Source organism: Pyxicephalus adspersus, chromosome 2 (assembly GCF_032062135.1).
Source record: "Pyxicephalus adspersus chromosome 2, UCB_Pads_2.0, whole genome shotgun sequence".
In the NCBI taxonomy this organism is placed as follows: Eukaryota; Metazoa; Chordata; class Amphibia; order Anura; family Pyxicephalidae; genus Pyxicephalus; species Pyxicephalus adspersus.
The window spans coordinates 37019165-37040002 of record NC_092859.1 but is presented as its reverse complement, the minus strand read 5'-3'; the positions used below and the strand labels follow the sequence as shown (position 1 = coordinate 37040002).

Genomic DNA, 20838 nt, shown 5'->3' with positions numbered 1-20838 from the left:
CACCTTATTGCCCCACCTAAAAAAATTGTGCTTTTGGTATCTAAGTTGTGTTTTTTGCAGCCTGTGAACCAGTTCCTAAAAAATCCCTATAAGCCCTACTTACCTTGCTCTGTAACTCCTCATATACCTTGAGGTGTTCCCTACGTTTACACCTAGTATAGTCCATGAGATCACCTCTCATGACTGCTTTCAAAGTGCGCCAGAGCAGTATGTGCATATCCCAATGTTGTTATTGAGGCTATTGGCCCAGTGGGTTTTCACATAATTTGTGAAATCCGGTGATCCTAATAAATATGTTGGGAACCTCCATTGAAATGTCCTAATAACGCCTTGGGGAAGATCTAAGGTCAGCACAACAGGAGCATGGTCGGATACATTAAAAGCCACCATTGACGCATCAGAAACTCTAGTAGAGTAGAGAGATTCATCAATTAGAATATAATCAATTCTTGAAAAAGACATATGGGACTTAGAATAACAGGTGTAGCTTTTTTCATCAGGTTTAAGAAGCTGCCAAGCATCCACCAATGTAGTCTGGGTCAATAAACGCTGGAGCCCCCTGAAGTAGTCCCTGGAGTACTATGAGCTAGACTAGAGCGCTCCAGGGCAGGGTCTAGTATGGCATTAAAATCACCGGCCACTATCAATGTCGGATAGTTTTCTTCAAGAAGTTTTTTTGTGTGAGAGATGCATGAAATGAATTTGAATTGCCTATAGGGGCATAAATGGAACATAATGTGTACCTTTGTCCCGCCAGTTCCAACACCACTATCGCATACTCTACTCCTTGTCCAATAGCGTAGTAATAACCTTATAGAGGAGATTTTTGGAGAATAGCCACTCCTCTTTTCTTAGTGACATAAATGGTGGCAATAGTGTCCCCAATCCAAGTGTCACGCAAAGTTGCAGTGTCACCTGTTTTTCAATGAGTTTCCTGCAGAAACACAATATCAGGTTTTCTGCGTTTTAAATGTGTCAGTACTTTTTTACGTTTTTGGGGACTGTTAAGACCAGCCACATTCCAGGATCTCAGGCGTAAATTAGTTTGAGAACTGGTCACTTAGTGGGGATGTCATGGTGGTAACCAAAACAAAAAACAACCAGCAGATCTATCTAAAAAAAGAGCAATCTCAATCCCAGCCAGTAGGGGTCACTCAAATCCTTTAACAAATCAGTAGTCATGCTGCACAAAATTACAAACTCTGTACCTGCTACTTACTTATATTCCAGTTCCCCTGTTTTAAATATATAAACTCAAACCTCTGCCATCTATTCCAGGCAGTAGGGTGAACTCTGTAACAAAGTATCCAATTTTTTTTATATTCAACATTAAAATACACTGAAAGAAAATAGTCTTTCAGATGAAAAACAGTTATGCAGGTCAAAATAGTATAAATCAAGAGCATGATATATGGGGCTTTCAACATGCTTAAATAGCCATCAAGAGCCATAACATTAAATTTAGGAGAAAAAAAAATGCAAGCATCTAGTGTCATATTTCTTATGTTTCCTGGGAGTTGCGGCGGCCCTGATTAATAAGGTCCATAATAAGTTGGGGGTCATCAAACAACTTGTTTTCACCTTCCCACTGGAATCTAAGTTTTGCCGGGTACAATAAAGCAAAACGCATTCCTTTTTCTGCGAGGAGGCGGCAAACCGGTACAAACTGTTTGCGTCTTTTGGCTACTGATGGGGAGAAATCCTGAAATAATAAAAGCTTGTCCTCACCCACTTTTAGGTCACGGTGCCATTCCTTGTCCAGAGCGTGAAAAAACTTTGAAATCACTGGCCTAGGTCTCTGGTTGTGTGTGGGGCGTTTAGGACCTACTTGATTAACCCTTTCCAAAGTCCGCAGGATCAGAGGTGTAAGGTTAAGCGCCAATGGCATATCAACTGTAATATATTTAATTAGATCCTGCCCTTTCCAAGATTCCGGAATGCCAATTATGCGTAGATTGGAGCGCCTGTTTTTATTTTCTAGATCTTCTACTTTTTCTTCTAATGAAGAAACCAGCTTTGTGTGAGTAATAAGTTTGCCTTGTGTTTCCAAAGCTTGGTCCTCAAGGTCACTCACCAGTTCCAGTTCCGCTATACGTGCAACATTGGAAGCAATGGTCGCCACTGCTGTTTCAAATGTGGCCTGGAGGGTAGAGAACTTTTTGTCAAAGTATGGTGTAAGAGATTTTATCACCTCTGCTGCTGTGGCATTGGGCACTGATGAAGACATGGATGCCTCAAGATCAGAGGTAGACAGGTCTTGTGAACGTAGCATAGGCATTAACTTATTCATTTATTTTATATTAGTGACAAGGATAGTTCAAGCTATTGTCTTAAACAAGCCTATAATTTGCTCAAGTAAGGTCTTTTAGCCCCAGTAATAGCATTACTTTGCTGATCACAGAGTAGGACCTCATTTCCTAATTGTAAAGTCTGCCCACCCTGCTCAGTACCTGAACGTAAAAGAGAATCTCAAACCCCCCTATACTTCAGATATAACAGGCTTTTATCGTGCTTCTGGGTATAGCAGCCACTTGTCACATGATTCTATGCTGTGCAAATTTCTGAGAACTACAGCGTGGACCACACTGGCCTCCATTTCTTGCCAGCATAATAACAATTTCAGTCATTTTATGTCTTTCACAGATCCCGGTATTAGCCATGGCAGTTCCTTAATATGCTCTTCCTTACAGAAATATGATAATATCTTTATTCAGACATTACTCTGGGTCAGTGAAATGAGATGCTGAAAACTGTGTTTACAAATGTCCGATATTTTCTGCTGCAGCTTCTCACCATGTGATTTGCAAGAAATTGTAAAAAATTGCCATCCCATCCCATGGGATGGATCTTCGGGCCTAAAAAACAATATCTTATCACAAGGAACATGTATAATTTACTGGAGTCAGCTGACAGTGCATTTCTCAACGATCTGTGCAGTAATCAAGTTTTTTACAATTCCTGTACTTTGATTCTGTGCAGATGGTTCCTGTATTAAAGACTGATCACTGCTGCTTTATTCCCTTGTTCAGAGTCACTGGTCTTGTATCCACCCCATTGCTTTCAGACTGTAGTTGGAGGACCTGCTAATTTCCACTCACGGCTCTGCTCTTTTTACACGTTATGTGCAACACAGTGATGATCAAACCTTACAAAGACTACAAAATAAAAAGAATCTAGCCCATTGCACCGCAGTGTCAGATTGTTTTGCTGATCAGACTGATACTTTTACCGTGCTATGCAGTTGTACAGCTCATTTTTGTATTTTGTAGCTGCTTTTATTGACAGATCAGAAATCCAAAGGCAAAAGAAAAAGCTATACTGTATAAAGCTAGAACAGATTGTAAGAATGCCAGAAAACTTTTTTGAAAAAATTATATTTTATTGGAAAATTAATCAGTGATTCCAACCAGAGACATTTCCAGGATCCTATTTTCAGGACAAATCTCCAAAACCTGGGAATGCCTTTGCATTTAATGACTGCAGGGAAGCAAGCATGTTTAGATGCAGCATGGAGGTAATACCCGATGATGATCCAGCAGCCGTGGATGATGACAAACTGGAAGATCCTCTACTGATGGTAACAGATGCCAATACATAAAAGTTCAGTAAGCAAAGTCGTCCTATCAGCTTTTACCAATTTTGGTAATCAGACCACTAATGCATTACTGTCCTTCAGATAAAACAGGCTTATTGCCTTACTATAAGAACATGTGAGTATGTGTTACAAAAGGCTATCCAGGAACACTGCTGTAGTGTTACACATACAAAATATACAGCACCAGCATGCGTTGTAAATTTTACTCAATTTTTCCTGGGCTGGACTGGTGCACTACTGCAATGACAATTGAAAAACACATGTCAGTAATAGATATACCTAAAAACCTATACAGCATAATAAATCAGGCCAATGCGAGAAGAGGGACATGATGCCTATAAATGACCCGTAAGTACCTACAAACACACCATGTATTTCAATTAAATGTTTATGATAGTTTGTGCATAATGCATTTTCAGGTGAACATTAGCATCTTAATATAGCATTTATGGCAGTTTTAGAGTGAGTAATCACTGCGAGATATGTTTTCTTGCAACCCAAAAATTAAATGTCCAAAATTACCTCTGTGTGTACTGGCACATTAGAATGTATGGAAATTACACACATGAGGCTTTAAAGGCATTTAATGCTAGGAATTAGACATAAATGCACTTTTCTAGTTCCCCACCTACAGAAGCTGCATAGGTTCAAAATTTTCATGGGGATTGCATTCAAAATGAATGGCACCACAGCACACATTAATACATATAACCCCTAATGTTTTTGGGATCCATATTGCTCTGGAAGACCTGAGATACAGCCCTAAGTTACATACACGTCATGAATGTCACCCAAGTTGAATGATCATGCTCATCCCAGGTGTAAATCTGACATGGGCGCAGTGATCCCCTGATGTCATTTATCAATACGACATGATGGCATTGATTAATAACCGATCAGAAATGACTGCTGTGCATTTCTTTGGAGATGGTTGCTCACTTGTCTTCCCCTCTCCATCAAGCTGTGTGTACAGCGCTCGTTTATTCACTTGAAACAATCACAAAAGATCAACAATCATCTGATGTCAATATGGGGATTTACTTCGAACCCCCTCCCTCTTTGCAGGAAAACCAAAGTCTTAAAATAGAAAAAAAATAAACCTGGTTCCCTGAACATGAATGTTGACTTGAATAACAGATAAAATGAAGTATTGCTAATTTTCCACTTTCATTTTAAAGCTTCTTTACATGTTCTGAATATGAGTGTGCATTCCAGACTTCACTCCTTCACACAGATATTTACTCCTTCTGTTCTCTGCAATAAAATCCAGTGTAAGAACCATTGTGATGAGGTATGGTGCAGTTATTCCATTCTTCCAGCTCATAGCACTGCAGTGGGAGGGCATGAAGCAACATTATGAAGAAAAAGAATGATCTAGAGTCACATAAATGGTGACTTCAATTAGTCTTTAAGTACAGCCCAGGCATGTTGTTGTTGACAAAATATTGAAGACTACATTTACATGCCAGCTCCAATCAAATCAAATATTTTCTGCACAAATTAAAATTTGGCCTAATGTTTCAATAATATGCATAAGCATGGGTTAAATATGTAGCAAAGTTGACTTTTTTTTAATTTCGGCTCAATCTGAGCTCATGACTGTCACATTTTTTATCTCATATCACACATATTTATTCCCACATAGTTATTGCTTTCACAATTTCTAAGATAACACTGTAATAGCTATTAAAATTGTTATGGAAATAATTTTGCAGATCTTTTGCTAGCCATGTGAGTTGTTATCAGAAACAAAGAAAGGCTAAGTGTCGCGTTAAAAATTAGTCATGTTATAAAACCGTCACCATTTGTTTTCATGGCTCATATATGTCTAAAGGCTATCTACAGAAAAAATGGGCTGAAAGAATAAGGCAAAGCAAAGTGTAGATCAATGCAACCAAGACAATTCACCTCTGATTTAAATGTAACAAACAGTTCAAATCATCAATATTCTGACTACAATAAACCAAAGCTGGATTGGCTGCTACAATTCCTACACTTTTCAACATCTTAATTGTGCTTTTCTGAATAGGGTGGTACAAGCCAGTTGATGTGGGCCAAGGCAATTCAGAAGCAAGCCATCTTCATTCATAGTTGTGATTTTCAGCTATGGCCAATTGGAAAAAGATACAGCTAAAGAAAAAGTGATTTTGGCACATCCAATTTCCTGGTCTCCATGGCTCAGGACAACAGTGACGCGGTAATCACCCTTACTAAACATAGATGGCAGAGGCAGATTGGGGACATAGAAGCTGGTGACGGGAAAAGAATAAGTGCCCTGTGATAAAAAAAAAAAAAAAGGTTATACAAGGGTCATTATACAATATACAAATTTTTTTTATCAGCTCTCAGTTGTTGATGGGCCACATGCTGGGCTCCTTTTGTATTTTAACCACCTCTACATGTAATACATGCTCATTTATGCCCTTTCACCATACTCTGTATGTACACCTACTTACTGGAGTCCCTTGATTATAAAGATAGTGGCCATGTTACACCTAAATGTTTCCACTTATACTTTGTTATACTTTACAAAAGGGCTTAATAAAGTAAGGCAACAAAAATTCATGGCAACTCCTATTATGATATGTTTGAAATCAGGAACTGTAATGCTGTTGATTTTTATTTTGTTCTTTATGTAATGCAATTAAAATGTATTACAGGAAAGAGCCCCTGTTACTTCTTCTACCTCTCCTGCTACACATTTCAAACATCTGGGATAAAGCTGAGAGGATGAAACAAATTAAATTGTTTGGAGTACGCCAAGAGTAAAGGTGGAACCACTAGTTTCCCCTGTTCCTATAGTGTTACTGGAAGCATTGTGATGTTACCATCATGGGTGGTAATGTGGGTGTAAAGCAGGTGTGCCTTTACATTTTTTCCTAATATTTGATCTATTTTTACAGATAACACAGATTTATCACATGGAGAGTGGGTCATAACATAAGCACACATTGTTTTGTTGTTAGGTGCTACTACCTAGCTTTGTGTTTTCTAGCTGGTGACACTTACTGATTGGAAGGGACAGTGGCAAGGTATTCCATAGGTGTGAAGAGGTTCTGGACAGGCCTGTCCTGGCTGAATTAGCTGGTCTAGAATATCACACATATTGTCATAAGTGCAACTGCCAACATTATCCAAGCAGGGAATCTTTATCCATTCGTGCATAAATTCCTTTTCCGCAGTGACTTGCACCTGACAAAAATAAATAAATAAAATATAAATAAAGAGACATTAAAAACAGGCGTCAGACATAAAAAATAAAACCTTAGCAGCAGAAGGAGCCTTTGTGTTGTAAAGCTGGCCATGCATAGTCTTGGCTGAAGTTAAGCTTTACCATTTCTGCAAACATTTAGTGCACTTTGCTCACACTTCAGCTCTAAGTGTTTAATCAGGGACTGCTAATGGGCTTTGCATTTCTCATAAATGATCTTGAGGGGAAAAAGCAAACATGAAACAAGGAACTACTATGACGACAACTGGCTAGGTCATATTTCAAAAGGAATGTATAGATAACTCAAACTTCAAAAAAACTAAAGTGTTTTCTTATTTTATAGTTATGAAATGTGAAGTGAAGGGTCAGAGCCCTGTCAAGCTTCTATTGCCTTCTGTGGTCCCACTGGGGAGATTTAATTTGTCTTCATCTGTCCTAATTATTACGGTGACTGAAACAAGGGGAAAAATGAATTTTGGCAACAAAAGACCTATAGCCCTGCAATCAGCAAAACTTGCTGAATGAGAAGATCAGCACTGCAAAGCTCACTACACATTACAATCTGAATTACAATCTCCTTTAGCTTTTATTACCAAGAATGTAGTGCCAACCACTTGGTCACTCGAACCATAGAACAAGTTCCTAAAGAACCAGCGTCAACCAACTCATTGTTTATTGGGCTGCTGCAGGTAGAAGCTCTCCCCGAAGGGGACATTTTACTGGCGTGAGGAAGCAGTAACTGCACCAGTTGGAACATAGCCTTACACTTATATGTTGCAGCATGGCTTTTCATAACACAGTGACAAACAATACATCTTAGTGTGTTTTGGTGCCGTTCATTTCCAATGGTACCCCAAAGTACCTGCACTTCACCGCAGTGCATGGAAACACACTAAAACATGTTGTGGTGTGCTGTACCATCATTCAAATAAATAGGCTACCATAACAAAATATTAACACTCAATCAGAATGTTGTGATCAGGTCCTAAGACTTTTAGCATGTTTTGTTTGGATACATTTAGGATGTACAGTATTTAGCCAATTTTAACTGAACGTTAAAACAACCTGTGGACACAAAGAACATATTTTTGTCTATAGAGAAAACCTGGGGACAAGGAGGAATTGAGACAGGATAAGCTATTTTTATTTTCACTCAACTGAGAAGGTTGCTTTGTAGCTGTACCTGTAGCTTTGTATGGGCAATGTTACCCAGGTAGAAAACGATGAATTTAGCCGATTTACTCTCCTTGCAACGTCAATGCTAAAATATCATTTAGCTATAAAATAGCAATCACACGTTACATTACATTACAGTCTAAGAAGAACACGTGCAGGTGAAAGGCATGTTGTTGTCAAGTTCTTATATTTCAAATCCTTGAAATCAAAGGGTTGCTTCAAATGTTGCAATCGCTGTACTGCTGAAATCATTACATATTTGCTCACAATGTGTGCCACCAGTGAACTTCTGATCAGGTTTGTTCCCTTTTTCAAGAATATGGAGCAATACCTTTATTTACTACACGGACGTTTGTAATGTGTTGTAAGACTTAAGAAAGCAATGACAAATCATTCACCATCATTCAGAAAAGCAAACCTACATACCAAAAAGCCCATCACACCATCCTATTGTGGTAACAATTGCACAAGGCAACACATTGCTAAGTACTTTGCAGCCACTAATTTACTTTCAGGTACATTGCAGACCATTCAATTTCTATAGCCTGCCTAACACAGTACATCTCAGTGCAGCAAATGTGTGTAATATGGCACTCAAAGCTGTAGTAAAACTAGATTTAAAATAGAACATTCCTTTAAAACCACATCTGGGGCTTTTCCCTCTCCTAAATCAACCCCTTGCCTCCTGAAGAATTCAGAAAAGATATTTAAAAAAAATACTACTACTAGTATGGTTGAAGTTTTTTTTTCCTTTTTGTGTTTTAAAACTTACCCTCAGGCATGTCACAGGATCATGATGTCATTATATCAGTTCTTTAAATCACTGAAGGCTGGCCAACCCATTGAAGACCAGTATCTTGTGACCAGCCATACATTTGGAATAAGGGGCACTGCCGTGATGACCCCCCTGGGCATGATACCCGGAAATGAGGTATGGCAGCACTTGAATCTGAGTATTTAAACTCAAGGGGACTCCTAGGCTTTAAGGTTTAAACCAAGTCACTTTTTGGACCAAGTGGATCATCTTTAAAGGAAACCTGTACTGAGAAAGATGTAATTTATGACCTTATGTAAATGCTAGTTGTCTAGTAAACTGCCCTGGTTTTATATATTTCATTACATAAAAGTTTAGGTTTTAATAAAGTCACATATTGGTTCAAATGCTGGTGTTTTAAACTGGGAGTTAGATTTACACCATTTTTTATATTCTTTGTACTATTCACTGTTTAGGTGAATCTTTACAAGAAGTACTTTTATTTGTCTTCCACCTTCCACAAAGATACTTCTGCTTATATTGTTATTTTCAACTTTAGAAAAACATTGTTTCCCCTTTTTTTATGGCTAACAAAATTATTTTTTACACACGTCAGTTCTATATGGAAGTGCGAAAGGAACAAATATAATAATAAAAGAATATGCCTATAAGCTTAGAATGTGTTTTTTTTAAAAGCCTTTTGTCTGATGTCTTTCCAAACTTACATATTGCACACAGCCTTGCTTCCTGTTAATGATCTTCCTAAAATGTAATGAACACCTAAAGGTGTGGCAGTGTAGGATCTTGCCTGCTCTCTCTCACACTCATTTCATTTGCCCACCATTAGAAAACAAGCTTCAAAATTACCAGCTTTGCTGAAGCTTTGCCTAATTAGAATGGAAATTCTGAAAACAGAAGTAGTGCGCAAACCTCCAAATACACAGAGATGATATTATAACGAAAAGTCCCACAGAAGGAAACCACAATCATCCTTGTCCTAATAAAGGTTAAAAACAGACAATTTAACCTGAAGATCCTGGGGTCCACATGGCTCTGAGATGCAGACAACTTCAATCATACATCTTCTCCATCGAGCATTGCTGCAAGTGGCTCTAAGTTATAAATTAACAAATAAGATTTACTTGTCTTCTTTCCCTACAAATGTGACTCCCCTTTCCTAAAAGGTGTGCTATATTAGAGAATATAAAAACGTAAAGTAAAAGTTCACAGGTGAAGAGGTGAAGAGGAAACAGGCATGTTGGGCAGCTCCTGGCAGTTGGCACCTTGCCAGCCGCGTGGCAGCACCAACCCCAGTACAAGTTCCTAATGAACTAGTGTTTCAGCATTTTACACAAGAGGCTGTCAGTAGCACTCAACTGCTCACTACTTCCCCAAATAATCCCTATAGGGGGCTGTGGGCGGGACACTTACCCACTGGCAGGGTTCAAGGGGTTGTAAGGAAGTGGTAAATGCACCTCAGCATCTGAACTGGCCCCAAGAGTAAAACAAAACTCACACAGTGCTTACTCACCCAAATTTGTACAATGAAACTCATAATGTAATAGGTAACAGTAGAAGCTATAGTACCCAACATGTGCATGCACAGCCAAGCACATACACACTTCTACACAGACAATATTTACATGATTGTGTTATCTCTAAGACAGTATTTCATTTCAGAATGTAGATGATGACCCTGGATGATGCCTGAACAAACATGGGGGAAAGACATGTCAGAAGGATCTCTGTGAGAAGTAACAAATACATGGAAATATCACACATTGATTGGCATGCATGTACTTAACATGACAAAATATATTAAAGGGTAGCTTTCCATTTAATAGAGCATCCTTCTCTTTGCATGAGAATTTGAAAAAAAGGAGTCCATCTACAGTACCGGATAGCCCAACATCCGACTGGAGGATAAAATTGCTGCACGACTGAGCTTGCAGCACTCAGTTGCAGTCACCCGATGATCTGAAATTGGTTTTGGGGTGCATATAGCAAAGTAAAATGAAATGTATCCTCTAAAATGTATTTTGCAGCTGCATACTAAATAATCAGTCAGAGGCTCTATAAATGTGTCATACTGTTTTTGTCATGCCAATTGTTATATACAAGAGCAACCTTTTAGAAGCAGTAGCTTGCTGCTTTCCTACTCCAATAGAACAACACAGGTGCCTGAATAAGGCAGTGTGATTGTGCTGAGGTTTATTAGACACTGAATGGGCTGTTAATGTGATTTATAACCACACATCTGAACATAGCCATAGGTGGTTTATGAGTTGGTAAGCCCGCATGTCCTCCATGTACAGACAGCCTCAGGTTTCAGCAACCCACCCTTTAAAATCTCTCTGGATCAATGTCTCTGATCTAGATGAAGATGACTGGACAGATATATAGAGCTATCCTTCCAACATAGGGTCTGATTGAAGTGAAGCTTCAGTGATACAGTGAAGCTGGGTGATATAGCAAACCTGAAATTTATTTCTTCAAGTAATTTGCTAGTAAGCGTAATAAATACTGGACCAGATCCATTCCAGGTTTGCTGGATCACCCAGCTTCACCGATGAAGTCTATCCTCTCTAGCCTTGGAGAGCTTTAGTAAATCAGGCCCATAGTCTCAGCCTATTATGGGTGGGTTTATGGACATATTAGATGGGGCACAGAGCCATGCATACCATTGCCCGTGTACCATATGCCTACACATTTTACTAGTATGTTTCTTTTTCTGTTATATCCTGGAGCCTCTGTGCCACTCTATAAACCTTACCCATGGGCACTATTTCCTAATCCCTATGATCCAGCCCACATTGCCAGTTTGTACATTTTAATTATACGTATGATTTGGACGAACCCTGTATTTATTTTAATTATTTGACAGTTTACTGGGAGGGGGAATTTTTTTTCTTCTTTGTAATGATTTTCATGTTTCAACATTTCTTTTTTTTTTGTCACCATTATTCACATAAAACTAAAACAAATTTTATTTAGGAAAAGGTATTCGGATCTTTTGGACGTTTTATATTGTTCTACAATTACTATTTAAATTCCTACCTAGATCTGGATTGGTACTGAAGCATATTCTACGGATTGTTCACAAAGTTGAGTGTGATTGTCATTATTTGCACTGCTGTATTACATTACTGTTTGACTGGATCTGCACCATGAACACCACGGCTTAATCTGTGCAAGACTGGAGGAAGCCCAACAAGGCTCTGGTTAGGGAGCAGTGACTGCATAGTTCTAGTTTCTGTTAAACAAGGAAACTCAAACATTGGTATTGTACTCTACTTACATATTAATATTCAGCATGGAGCTGTTTAAAGGACCAGAACCTTTACAGAAATCCGGGTGCTGCTAATAGGGTTAGAAAACACATATACTACATTCAGCAAGTTCACACAATTCAGCCTAACATTCCTAGCCTGATCCTCCCACATGTAAAAAACTGACATGTAGAGTACATGTAGAGAGCTACAGGCTAGGTGGGTAAGGTAGAAAAGGCATCAGTAAGGGGCGCTTATGAGTCCTGCCATGGCACTAAGCAGATTTGTCACCAGTATTTGTGTGGGACCATTGGGACTATAAAGACAGGTAGTCATTTGTACAGGGACAAGCTTCATGGCCAAAAAGCCCATTCCTCATAATTTTCCAGCAGTCAGATTGCTGTCTTTGTGTCTGTACTGCAGTGTGTGTTTATAAAGAAACTCTACATTCACCTGTTAGTAAGCAGGAGACAGACAGGTAAGAAAGCAGGAGACAGACAGGTGAGTTATCTCTGCAGGAAATGCAGCCTCATTCACCTTGGATGATTCATATGCACATTGCGCACATAATGCAGTCGAGTAGTGTGGAGTGGTGAGCAAACCTACGTGTGTAACTAAGCAAGCCCTTAAACGTGCACTATGACAAAAAAAAAAGGGAAGTTTCAGGCATGGCTTAAAAACAAACACAGAACAAGAAAAGGGGGAAGGGGATGTTTGCTATCATATTGTAACATCACTGGTCACATGATTGTTATTTACTGCTATTTCAAGAGACCTTTGACTCTAGATACTAAAGTAAGAAAACAAATAAGGACTCAAGTATAAACACTTATAAAAGATCCAGAATCAAGTAACTCTAGAATTAGGTAAAAAATACCCTTGCAGTTGAGATCTCACACAGCACAGGTTAATTATTTGCTTATGACTAGGGTACCAATAAAACTTTTACTTACCTTACCCCTCACTCCCATCATGTGTCTGGTCCCGCAAAGCCTCTATGGAACATTATGCATTGGTTGCAGGATCTGATGTCATTCTCTGCAATGCATGACCAATAATCCCACATTGTAAGTGATAGCATGGATGTCCACTCCTAAACCCAGTCTACAAGTGAATATTTTTATTCTTTTATGAGCCTATTTGTGGGTTCTTTAAACCACAAAATGATGTGATGTTTAAAATCATGTGATTATATATATTATAATATATATATATATATTATATTATACTCTCTATTGTTGCTAAAATTATTACATCATTATGTGGTTTTGTTGTTTTGGTTTTGTTTATTCAATGTGGTCCTCTTTATTCTCTTGTTGAGAAAGAAGAGAATAAAGAGGACCACATTGAATAAACTGGAAAAAGTGATGTACTTAGTTTTTAAAACGCTCAGTGGGAGCTCCAATATAGGACCTGATTTTTTTTGAAGCTCTCCAAAGCTGGAGATGATACAGTTTTATTAGTGAAGCTGGGTAATCCTGCAAACCTGGAATGGATTTCCTAAAAGCCATTTGCTATTTGTTAGCAAATGTTTTCAATCCTGGACCAGATCCATTCCAGATTTTCTGGATCACCCAGCTTTACTGAGCAAAGTGTATCCTCGCCAGCCTTGGAGAGTTTTCATAAATCAGGCCCATAGAAGACCAAATATGATGGTTGGGGGGGATTCTATGTCTGGATTTGGGCTTCAACATTTCATTACCTCACAGCCCCTTCCTTTAGGCGGGCCCTGATTTTTAACTAACATTCGGCTAATTGGGCATTTTTAAACTCTTTCACTTTTTTCATTAACAGTCCCCCCCATTACGTGAGCATTCATTTTACTCATTACCATTCCCTTCCAATAAGAATAAGAGGCAGATGCATATGTGAGGAGGAATATTATGGGGAGTGTGTGGAGAAAGTGAGCAGTAGGAAGAGGAATAACACCTACCATGATACAAAAGAAAAGACAGAAATACTAACATAGTCAACTCTTCTTCACTCCACTACAAAGCTGGTATCATTTTAAGTTCCCATTAATAGATTTCCCATTTTTTTTCTGTCCTTAAAAATGTAAGGGCCAATAATTTCTCATTCCTTATCCTCAGATCTAAATACAGTACTAAATGACCATAAGTAACATCGCTGTCTGCAAAATATTATTGATGAATAGTAATATACCAAAATATTTACATGTAAAATACAAAACATTCTGCTGCTTTCACCACCTTATTTCAAGATTACACTACCAGTTCTGAATAAGGTAATGTACAAATGCCAGATAAGTGTCTCCCGACACAAATGGTTGTGCTGGCTAAAATCAAATACCGTATACTGTATACTGAATAGAGGTCCCCAACATCATCTAACAAAAAGTAGATGGACAGAAACACAAACACTTTGACAGGTAAAAGAGCTCCCATACATGTATTTCTATGGGTTTAGTAGATTATAGATAAAGTTTGAAAAGAGTACATACCTTAATGGGGGATGTCAGGGGTACTGTAGTATTCAGGATTGTAGCCACCGTCATCTCTCCAGGGAAAATCAATGGGTCTGGGAGAATAGTGAGGCTCTGTATTTTTCCAGGCAGACTTTCACCATCGCAATTAGCCCAGGAAAAGCCATTAATCTATACAAAAGAAAAACAAAGCTAAAATGGAAACAAATATCACATAAAAATTATACAGCCATGCATGCTAACTGCTGACCATAAAGAGGACTATGCAAAAAACGAGATAAAAGTAATTTTAAAACTACTCTGATTTTAATCCTTAGCGCTTATGTCTAGCAGAGAGGTTCCTCATACCTGTTCTATAGTGCCAATGAGGGGGTGTTTGGTATCCAGCAATGGTTTAATCCACAGCACTGCCATTTCTGTGCTAAAAGCCAGCTTACTGTAGGCAAACATTGCAAAAGTGGTCAAAAGTAAAGCTTCTTGTATGGTGTATTTATCAATTACAAAGAAATTCACTGGCAGGGAAGTTAAAAGGAGTATATATGGAGAGAGGCTGCAGGAGACTCCCAGCAAATGTATGAGACCCCACAGAGCTTGGCAAACAGTAAGCAATTGGCCTGGCATTTAAAGCATGGCTGCCATGAAAGAGGTGGTAAGGTTGCCATCTTGACAATCTTTTAAAAACAAAATTCTGGCTGCAATGGTGATCATCTAACCATTAGATGGGCCAGCACATCCTAACTCAAAAGACAAAAAGTCACCTTGAGGTAGAGCCGAAGCCCTGGTTCATGGCGGCTTTTTGTTTTAGCTCTACACTGTACGGTGCATGGGCTATATAATATAGAGCTCAGCCAGGTGCTGAAGACAATGCTGCTCCTGCTCTTATCTTTTCAAACATCCGTCATAGAAGCTTCGGTGAAAATGGGGAATTCTGAGGTTGCAGCAATTACAGAACCTTGGACCTGTCATCCCTTCCCTGCAGGGCGGCTGCACACAGGTAAGTCTGTATTTACTTGATGATTATGCCACAAGCTCACCATCCAACAATGAGTTCAGTTCCTCTTTAAGCATATCAAGACCAAGTTTAGCAGTGTTGATATGTGTCAATTGGAAATAATGGCAGTGTTCAACCCAGAATTTTTTTTAAGCTGGATGGGAAGAAATTGCAGGCGGGTGGCAGCCCCGGTATTGTAACTCTTCAGTAACCACCCAAAAACAGCCGGGTAGTTACTGAAAAGTGCCGGGTGGTGCACCCAGCTAAAAGAGGCCAGGGAGAACGCTGAATGGGGTGACTATTCAAATTGAAAACAGGTCTGAGAAATAGGACACACTGTCGCACATTTCTAGTTCTCTGCTGTAAAGTTAAAGTACAAGTGCATTGTTATACAATCAAACTTACTTTCCCAACTTCTTCACAGTTGCTTGCTTACCCAAATCCAAAGAGCCACAGTGCCAAGATTGTTTATATTCCTCCTGCCTACACAGTACAGCCTTATAGACTTTTAAAGGACCAATCTTCCTGCGCATGCAGCCCATAAAAGTCTATACCATTTAGGGGCAAACAGAAGACAGGACTTGGTAAGGGGCAACTGCGGAGAAGAGTTGAAGGATTGAATGCATATTATAAAGAAGTGCACTTGTCCTCTCTAGCTCCCAGCTAGCAACATTTTGTTCTGACTAGCAGTTAAAACTTTGGTGTTTACTATTTGCCAGTAGGCATCTGGGAGTGGTAATCACAAAGTGTTTGGAAATGCCAGTGCAGAGCAGTGCTTGTGGTTTCAAGCGGTGTCATGGGGCAGCTAAATGCCAATACCCTAGATGTGCTAATACCCAAGATGTGCTTGTTTGCTAAGTTTACGGTGCTTCCCATAGATCTAATTATCCTATTAAATGAACATTTATTATTGTGGTGCTTTAAAACTTACCGAAGCGACCCTAAGTGGTGACCGGTTGATGACGAATCCTGTAGCAGTCACTAAATTGAGGTATCCCAAGGCAAAGCAAGCAAAGAAGAAATAATGATGCATTTTAGATTGTTGCAGGTTCAGCAGAAATGATGCAGCTTTATCTAAAGATAGTCCTAATGTCTCTGCTTCTTCTGCTGTTTGCAAATGTGCCCTGAGCAGGTGCTGCCAGAGTCATAGAGATGAGAGCAGAAACAGGAAATCAGAAAGTGTTCCAGTGACTTTGTGCACAAAAAGAATTCCTCCTCCCTGCCCAATCACATGATCACTGATCAATGGCTTGTGTTGTTATTATGAATAACGAGGAGGATTGTGGGAATGACTATAGACATGTAGGAAATGCTGCCATCTGCTGGTGGAATATTAACACTACATGGTTAAAGTCATGTACTGTATGTACTCTATCTATCTATCTATCTATCTATCTATCTATCTATCTATCTATCTATCTATCTATCTATCTATCTATCTATCTATCTATCTATCCTATCCAAGGGGGTGCTGAGAAGTTCCTGGCTTTGCCTAGAGAGAAGAGAGCCAGAGTTTTTAAAATAACACATTTATTTAACATATTCCCCTCTGGGACTGATGCACTTGGTACAGCGTAGTTGCATCTTTTCTAGACCATTCAAATAAAAGTCCTTTGGTTGGGCTGCAAACAGGCAGTATCTTTGAGGTCAGAAATGTCCTCAAAACATTGCCCCTTCAGGTGTTTCTTCAAATTCGGCAACAGATAATAGTCGTAAGGGGTCAGGTCAGGTTATAAGGGGGGATGGTGAACCAATTGGAAAACCCAGAGTGTTTAATTTGGCAGCCACAACGTTGGACCCGTGCACAGGTGCATTGTCCTGCATAAAAAGGATCCCTTTGATCAACTTTCCACGGCGTTTTGTCTTAATTGCCACCTTCAGCTAGTCCTGGAGGTTAGCATAATACTGTCTGGTGATACTAGAGCCCTGAGGTAGGTAGTCCACCAACAGAATACCATCTTTGTCCCAGAAAACAGATGCCATGACTTTTTTGGCCTTGGGGACTCGCTGTGGCGCCATTCCTTTGACTGTACCTTGGTTTAGGGATCATAGGTTTCATCCTATGCAGCGCTGTACATTAAATAGAGGCATAGCTTGCGCATGTCTAGGATAGTGGTGATAACAAACCCAACACGCTCCCGTGAGATGTCAAGTGTCTGGGCTATCTCAATATTCAGCTCATGGACAGCATCGCAGGTTGCCGGGTCAGTTGAGGTAGGGGGCGCCCACTGCGGGGCTTATCTTCAACGGTGAAATGCCCAATCTTGAAACGAGATATCCAGGTTTTGACAGTGCTGTAGGAAGGACACTTCTCCCCCAGTGTTTGTGACATCTCAGTGTGAATGTCCTTTGCTGACTTTCCCTGGAGAAACAAAAATTATAAAAAAAAGAATAAAAATGAATTTTTTATACCAGCAGACCATAAATACTAAAATCTTGGTTGAATATTCATTTCCCCACAAATGGTCTAAGAATTTATGCAATTTTCATGGCTAAACAAGGCAGTTATAAATCATTTAAAGCCCAATTCCACACTTTCACTTTAATTAAGCTGAACAGATTCCAAAAGCTTCAATAACACCCAGCCTGAGCATAGACTGTAGACATGCACTCTACTTCTCAAGTTATTAACGATTTGATTTTCTTTGAATTGGCACAGATTTGGTTAGAGTTTGGTAAGGTTACATTTAGTAAGGTTTATGCGTTGTGAGACAACAGCTGGGACCATTAGTTATACTTTCAGATTTTAAATTTATAACCTAGCAGATATTAGTGTCTATGCAGTGTTTCTTGACCATTTCAACATGGTCCATGAAATAACGTTAGGGTTTTCAAGGAACCTGTGCTATATCTACTACATCCACAGCTCACAATTAGTGTGGTGATCCATATAAAGAATTCCTCTTACATTTCCGGCCATTCTGAAGAATGTCACTCTTACAGATTGACAAAAATGTCATTTGTGACACCTTAACTGATCTGAGAGTGACAAATGGCTTATTGATCCAGGAACCCCTAGCACCTTCTGGAAGAACCCTGATGGAGAAATACTGATTTATTGCTTAGACTAATTTACAATAACTGAAAACTATACACTGAAAAAATAATTGAAAAGCCTTACTTTGATCTGTGCTGTAACAGGAAGGCGCATTTATATATACAAAGATATTGTGACGGATTAGCTTGGCAAATGGCAGGCTGGCAATGAGACAGCTTCATGCATCAGTTTTGCTATTTTAGACTCCTGCCCATATTTGTTAAGCAAAATGGCAAACAAACAATCTTCCCTTGCATACTGTCTCCTGGCTGGCATGAACAACTTGCCCTGGCTGGCTTCAAAACCGGTCCCTCTTACTTAGCACTAATAAAAATCTGACTCACATAGCCAACGGTGCTTAGCACCATGTATGCTTAATATGCTCTTGCAGATCTTTAAAAAAAAAAAAAACAAAAGGCCCAGAAATTTTAAACAACCAGCATAGAAACCTAAAGGTTCCCTGTAGACAAATAATTGCTGGCCCCAAGCAACTCAGGTGACCTTTTTGTCTTTAATATATAAATATATGATAGAAGGTTCATTCTCCTCTTTTGAATACAGTGAATCTTTATCTGACTGATGCCATTTGCTATTTCTCTCATATTAAGGAACCAGTAAGGTGTTATGCAGGGGTGTACTGGGTGGGCAAGTATTGGGTGGGAACGCAATGCCCTCACTTATTTCAGGAATGGGCACGTGTGCCCACTGTTATTTTGCAAAGAATTCTTTGGTGGTCATGGACCATGTCTCCCGTATGGAATTGCAAGTTTAGGGTGGGTTGTCTCTCTGAACACAACTCGCCCACTCTCCCATCACAGACTCAGACCCATAGTGGGGTGGACACGTTTACATACCAACGCTGCACATGTGCACTCACCATGGATAGTACCGTGCCCCCTCTTCTTTTTTTACTACTACACCACTGGTATTATCTCCATATCCTGCCAAGCCTAGAGTTGTGTGGAAGATTCCTATGGTGTGGTGGGAGATTTGTGTGCCACTAAGTGGCTTTGGTGTCCTGTGACTTTAAACAGAAGTGTAGCTTAGGAATGAACAGACTTGGCGTCACAATGTTTTTCTGCTTTGCTCAGATTTATGCCCCATACAGATGTCAGATGTCAGATCACTGTCAATGGAAACAATCTTTTGTGATCTGACAGATATAGGAATTAACGTTTTATGCTTTCCTCCTGCACCAAATATTGCTACCTGAGGCAGTAGATTCCCTTGGTCTTTTGATTGGTCCAAACTTATATATGAAATCCTAGGTAATTTTTGGAAATGTATTACAGATTTATGATTTAAATCTAACTCAGGAACTCTACACACTAATATTTGCTGATGGGTTGCAGTCTTACAATCTGCTTACACGTTATGTCATCCTGGTCTGTCCAGTCCAGAAGGCCAAAGACTGAAACAGAGAAGAGGAGAAGACAGAAGATAGCCTGCAATAAAAAGGGGACAGGTGAGTGGGAATTGCGATCTGCGAAGACAATTCCTTTACCTGCCTGATCACAACTTTTTGTTTCTAGTGTTTAGTCTCACTTTAGGAGGCGTCCCGCAAGTCAAAGGATACTAGAGTGGAAGCATGAGGAAGAAGTAAGTAGATATGTAGGTGGCTCAGGGGATAGCACTCTGCATGGAGTTTGCAGGTTCTTCCCGTGTCTGCGTGAGTTTAATTGGCTTCTCCCTAAAAAAAAAATGACATGACTATAGTAGGGACATTAGATTGTGAGCTCCTTTGAGGGACAGTTAGTGACACGACTATGGACTTTGTACAGCGCTACGTAATATGATGGCGCTATATAAATACTGTGTAATAATAATGATAATAATATGTACACTTGAGAAAAAATGTAACATATAGGAGCCACTCAGTGTAGTCTGGTAGCCATGAGGACATGTTACATAGCCAGAAGTCATATCATACACATTAAACTGTAACTTGAAAATCAATAGTGTGGGAATTAGAATGAAATTCCCTATATTCCAATAAGAGTTATTAAAATACTGATCACTATTCTGCTATTTCATAGAATGTATAGGCTGTGGCTGCACACAGAGCTGGAAAAGCACCAACAATTACTAAAGAAGTGGGAATGGGGGGAAATGTCTTACAGACGGGAGAAAACTGACACAGCTCTAGCTAGGCTGCTGTGCTGGAAATAGTTTGTTTTACTAGTACTGCCTGAGACTGTCTGTTTTTTTTAATACTTTTTTTGTTACTATAGAGTTTAGTTAGTGAGGATGTGTTAATATAAAGGTGGAATGCCTTTTTTTGTCACTTTTCCAAATGTTACATAGTTAGTCAGAGTAAAAGAAAAAAGACATAAGTCCATCAAGTTCAACCACTATGGAAAAA

General features: G+C 39.3%; 1 protein-coding gene across 1 annotated transcript; it reads right to left on the bottom strand.

The window, feature by feature from the left end:
- Positions 1-3358: 3358 nt before the first annotated feature.
- LOC140323416 (ganglioside GM2 activator-like) lies at positions 3359-16635 on the bottom strand. The gene is made up of 4 exons (XM_072400444.1): positions 16371-16635; positions 14467-14619; positions 6605-6787; positions 3359-5870 (listed from the first exon to the last, which is right to left on the bottom strand). The coding sequence occupies exons 1-4, from the start codon at positions 16470-16472 to the stop codon at positions 5700-5702; spliced, it is 609 nt and encodes a 202-aa protein (XP_072256545.1). The 5' UTR covers positions 16473-16635; the 3' UTR covers positions 3359-5699.
- Between the last annotated feature and the right edge of the window lie 4203 nt (positions 16636-20838).

What these genes read in the sequence shown, in the direction of transcription:
- LOC140323416 (XM_072400444.1), bottom strand. Translation starts at nt 16,472, where the DNA reads ATGCATCATTATTTCTTCTTTGCTTGCTTTGCCTTGGGATACCTCAAT. An exon ending in CACCACTTAGGGTCGCTTCG is followed by an intron (nt 14,620 to 16,370) that starts GTAAGTTTTAAA and finishes TCTTTTGTATAG; the next exon opens with ATTAATGGCTTTTCCTGGGC. An exon ending in CCCTGACATCCCCCATTAAG is followed by an intron (nt 6,788 to 14,466) that starts GTATGTACTCTT and finishes TATTTTTGTCAG; the next exon opens with GTGCAAGTCACTGCGGAAAA.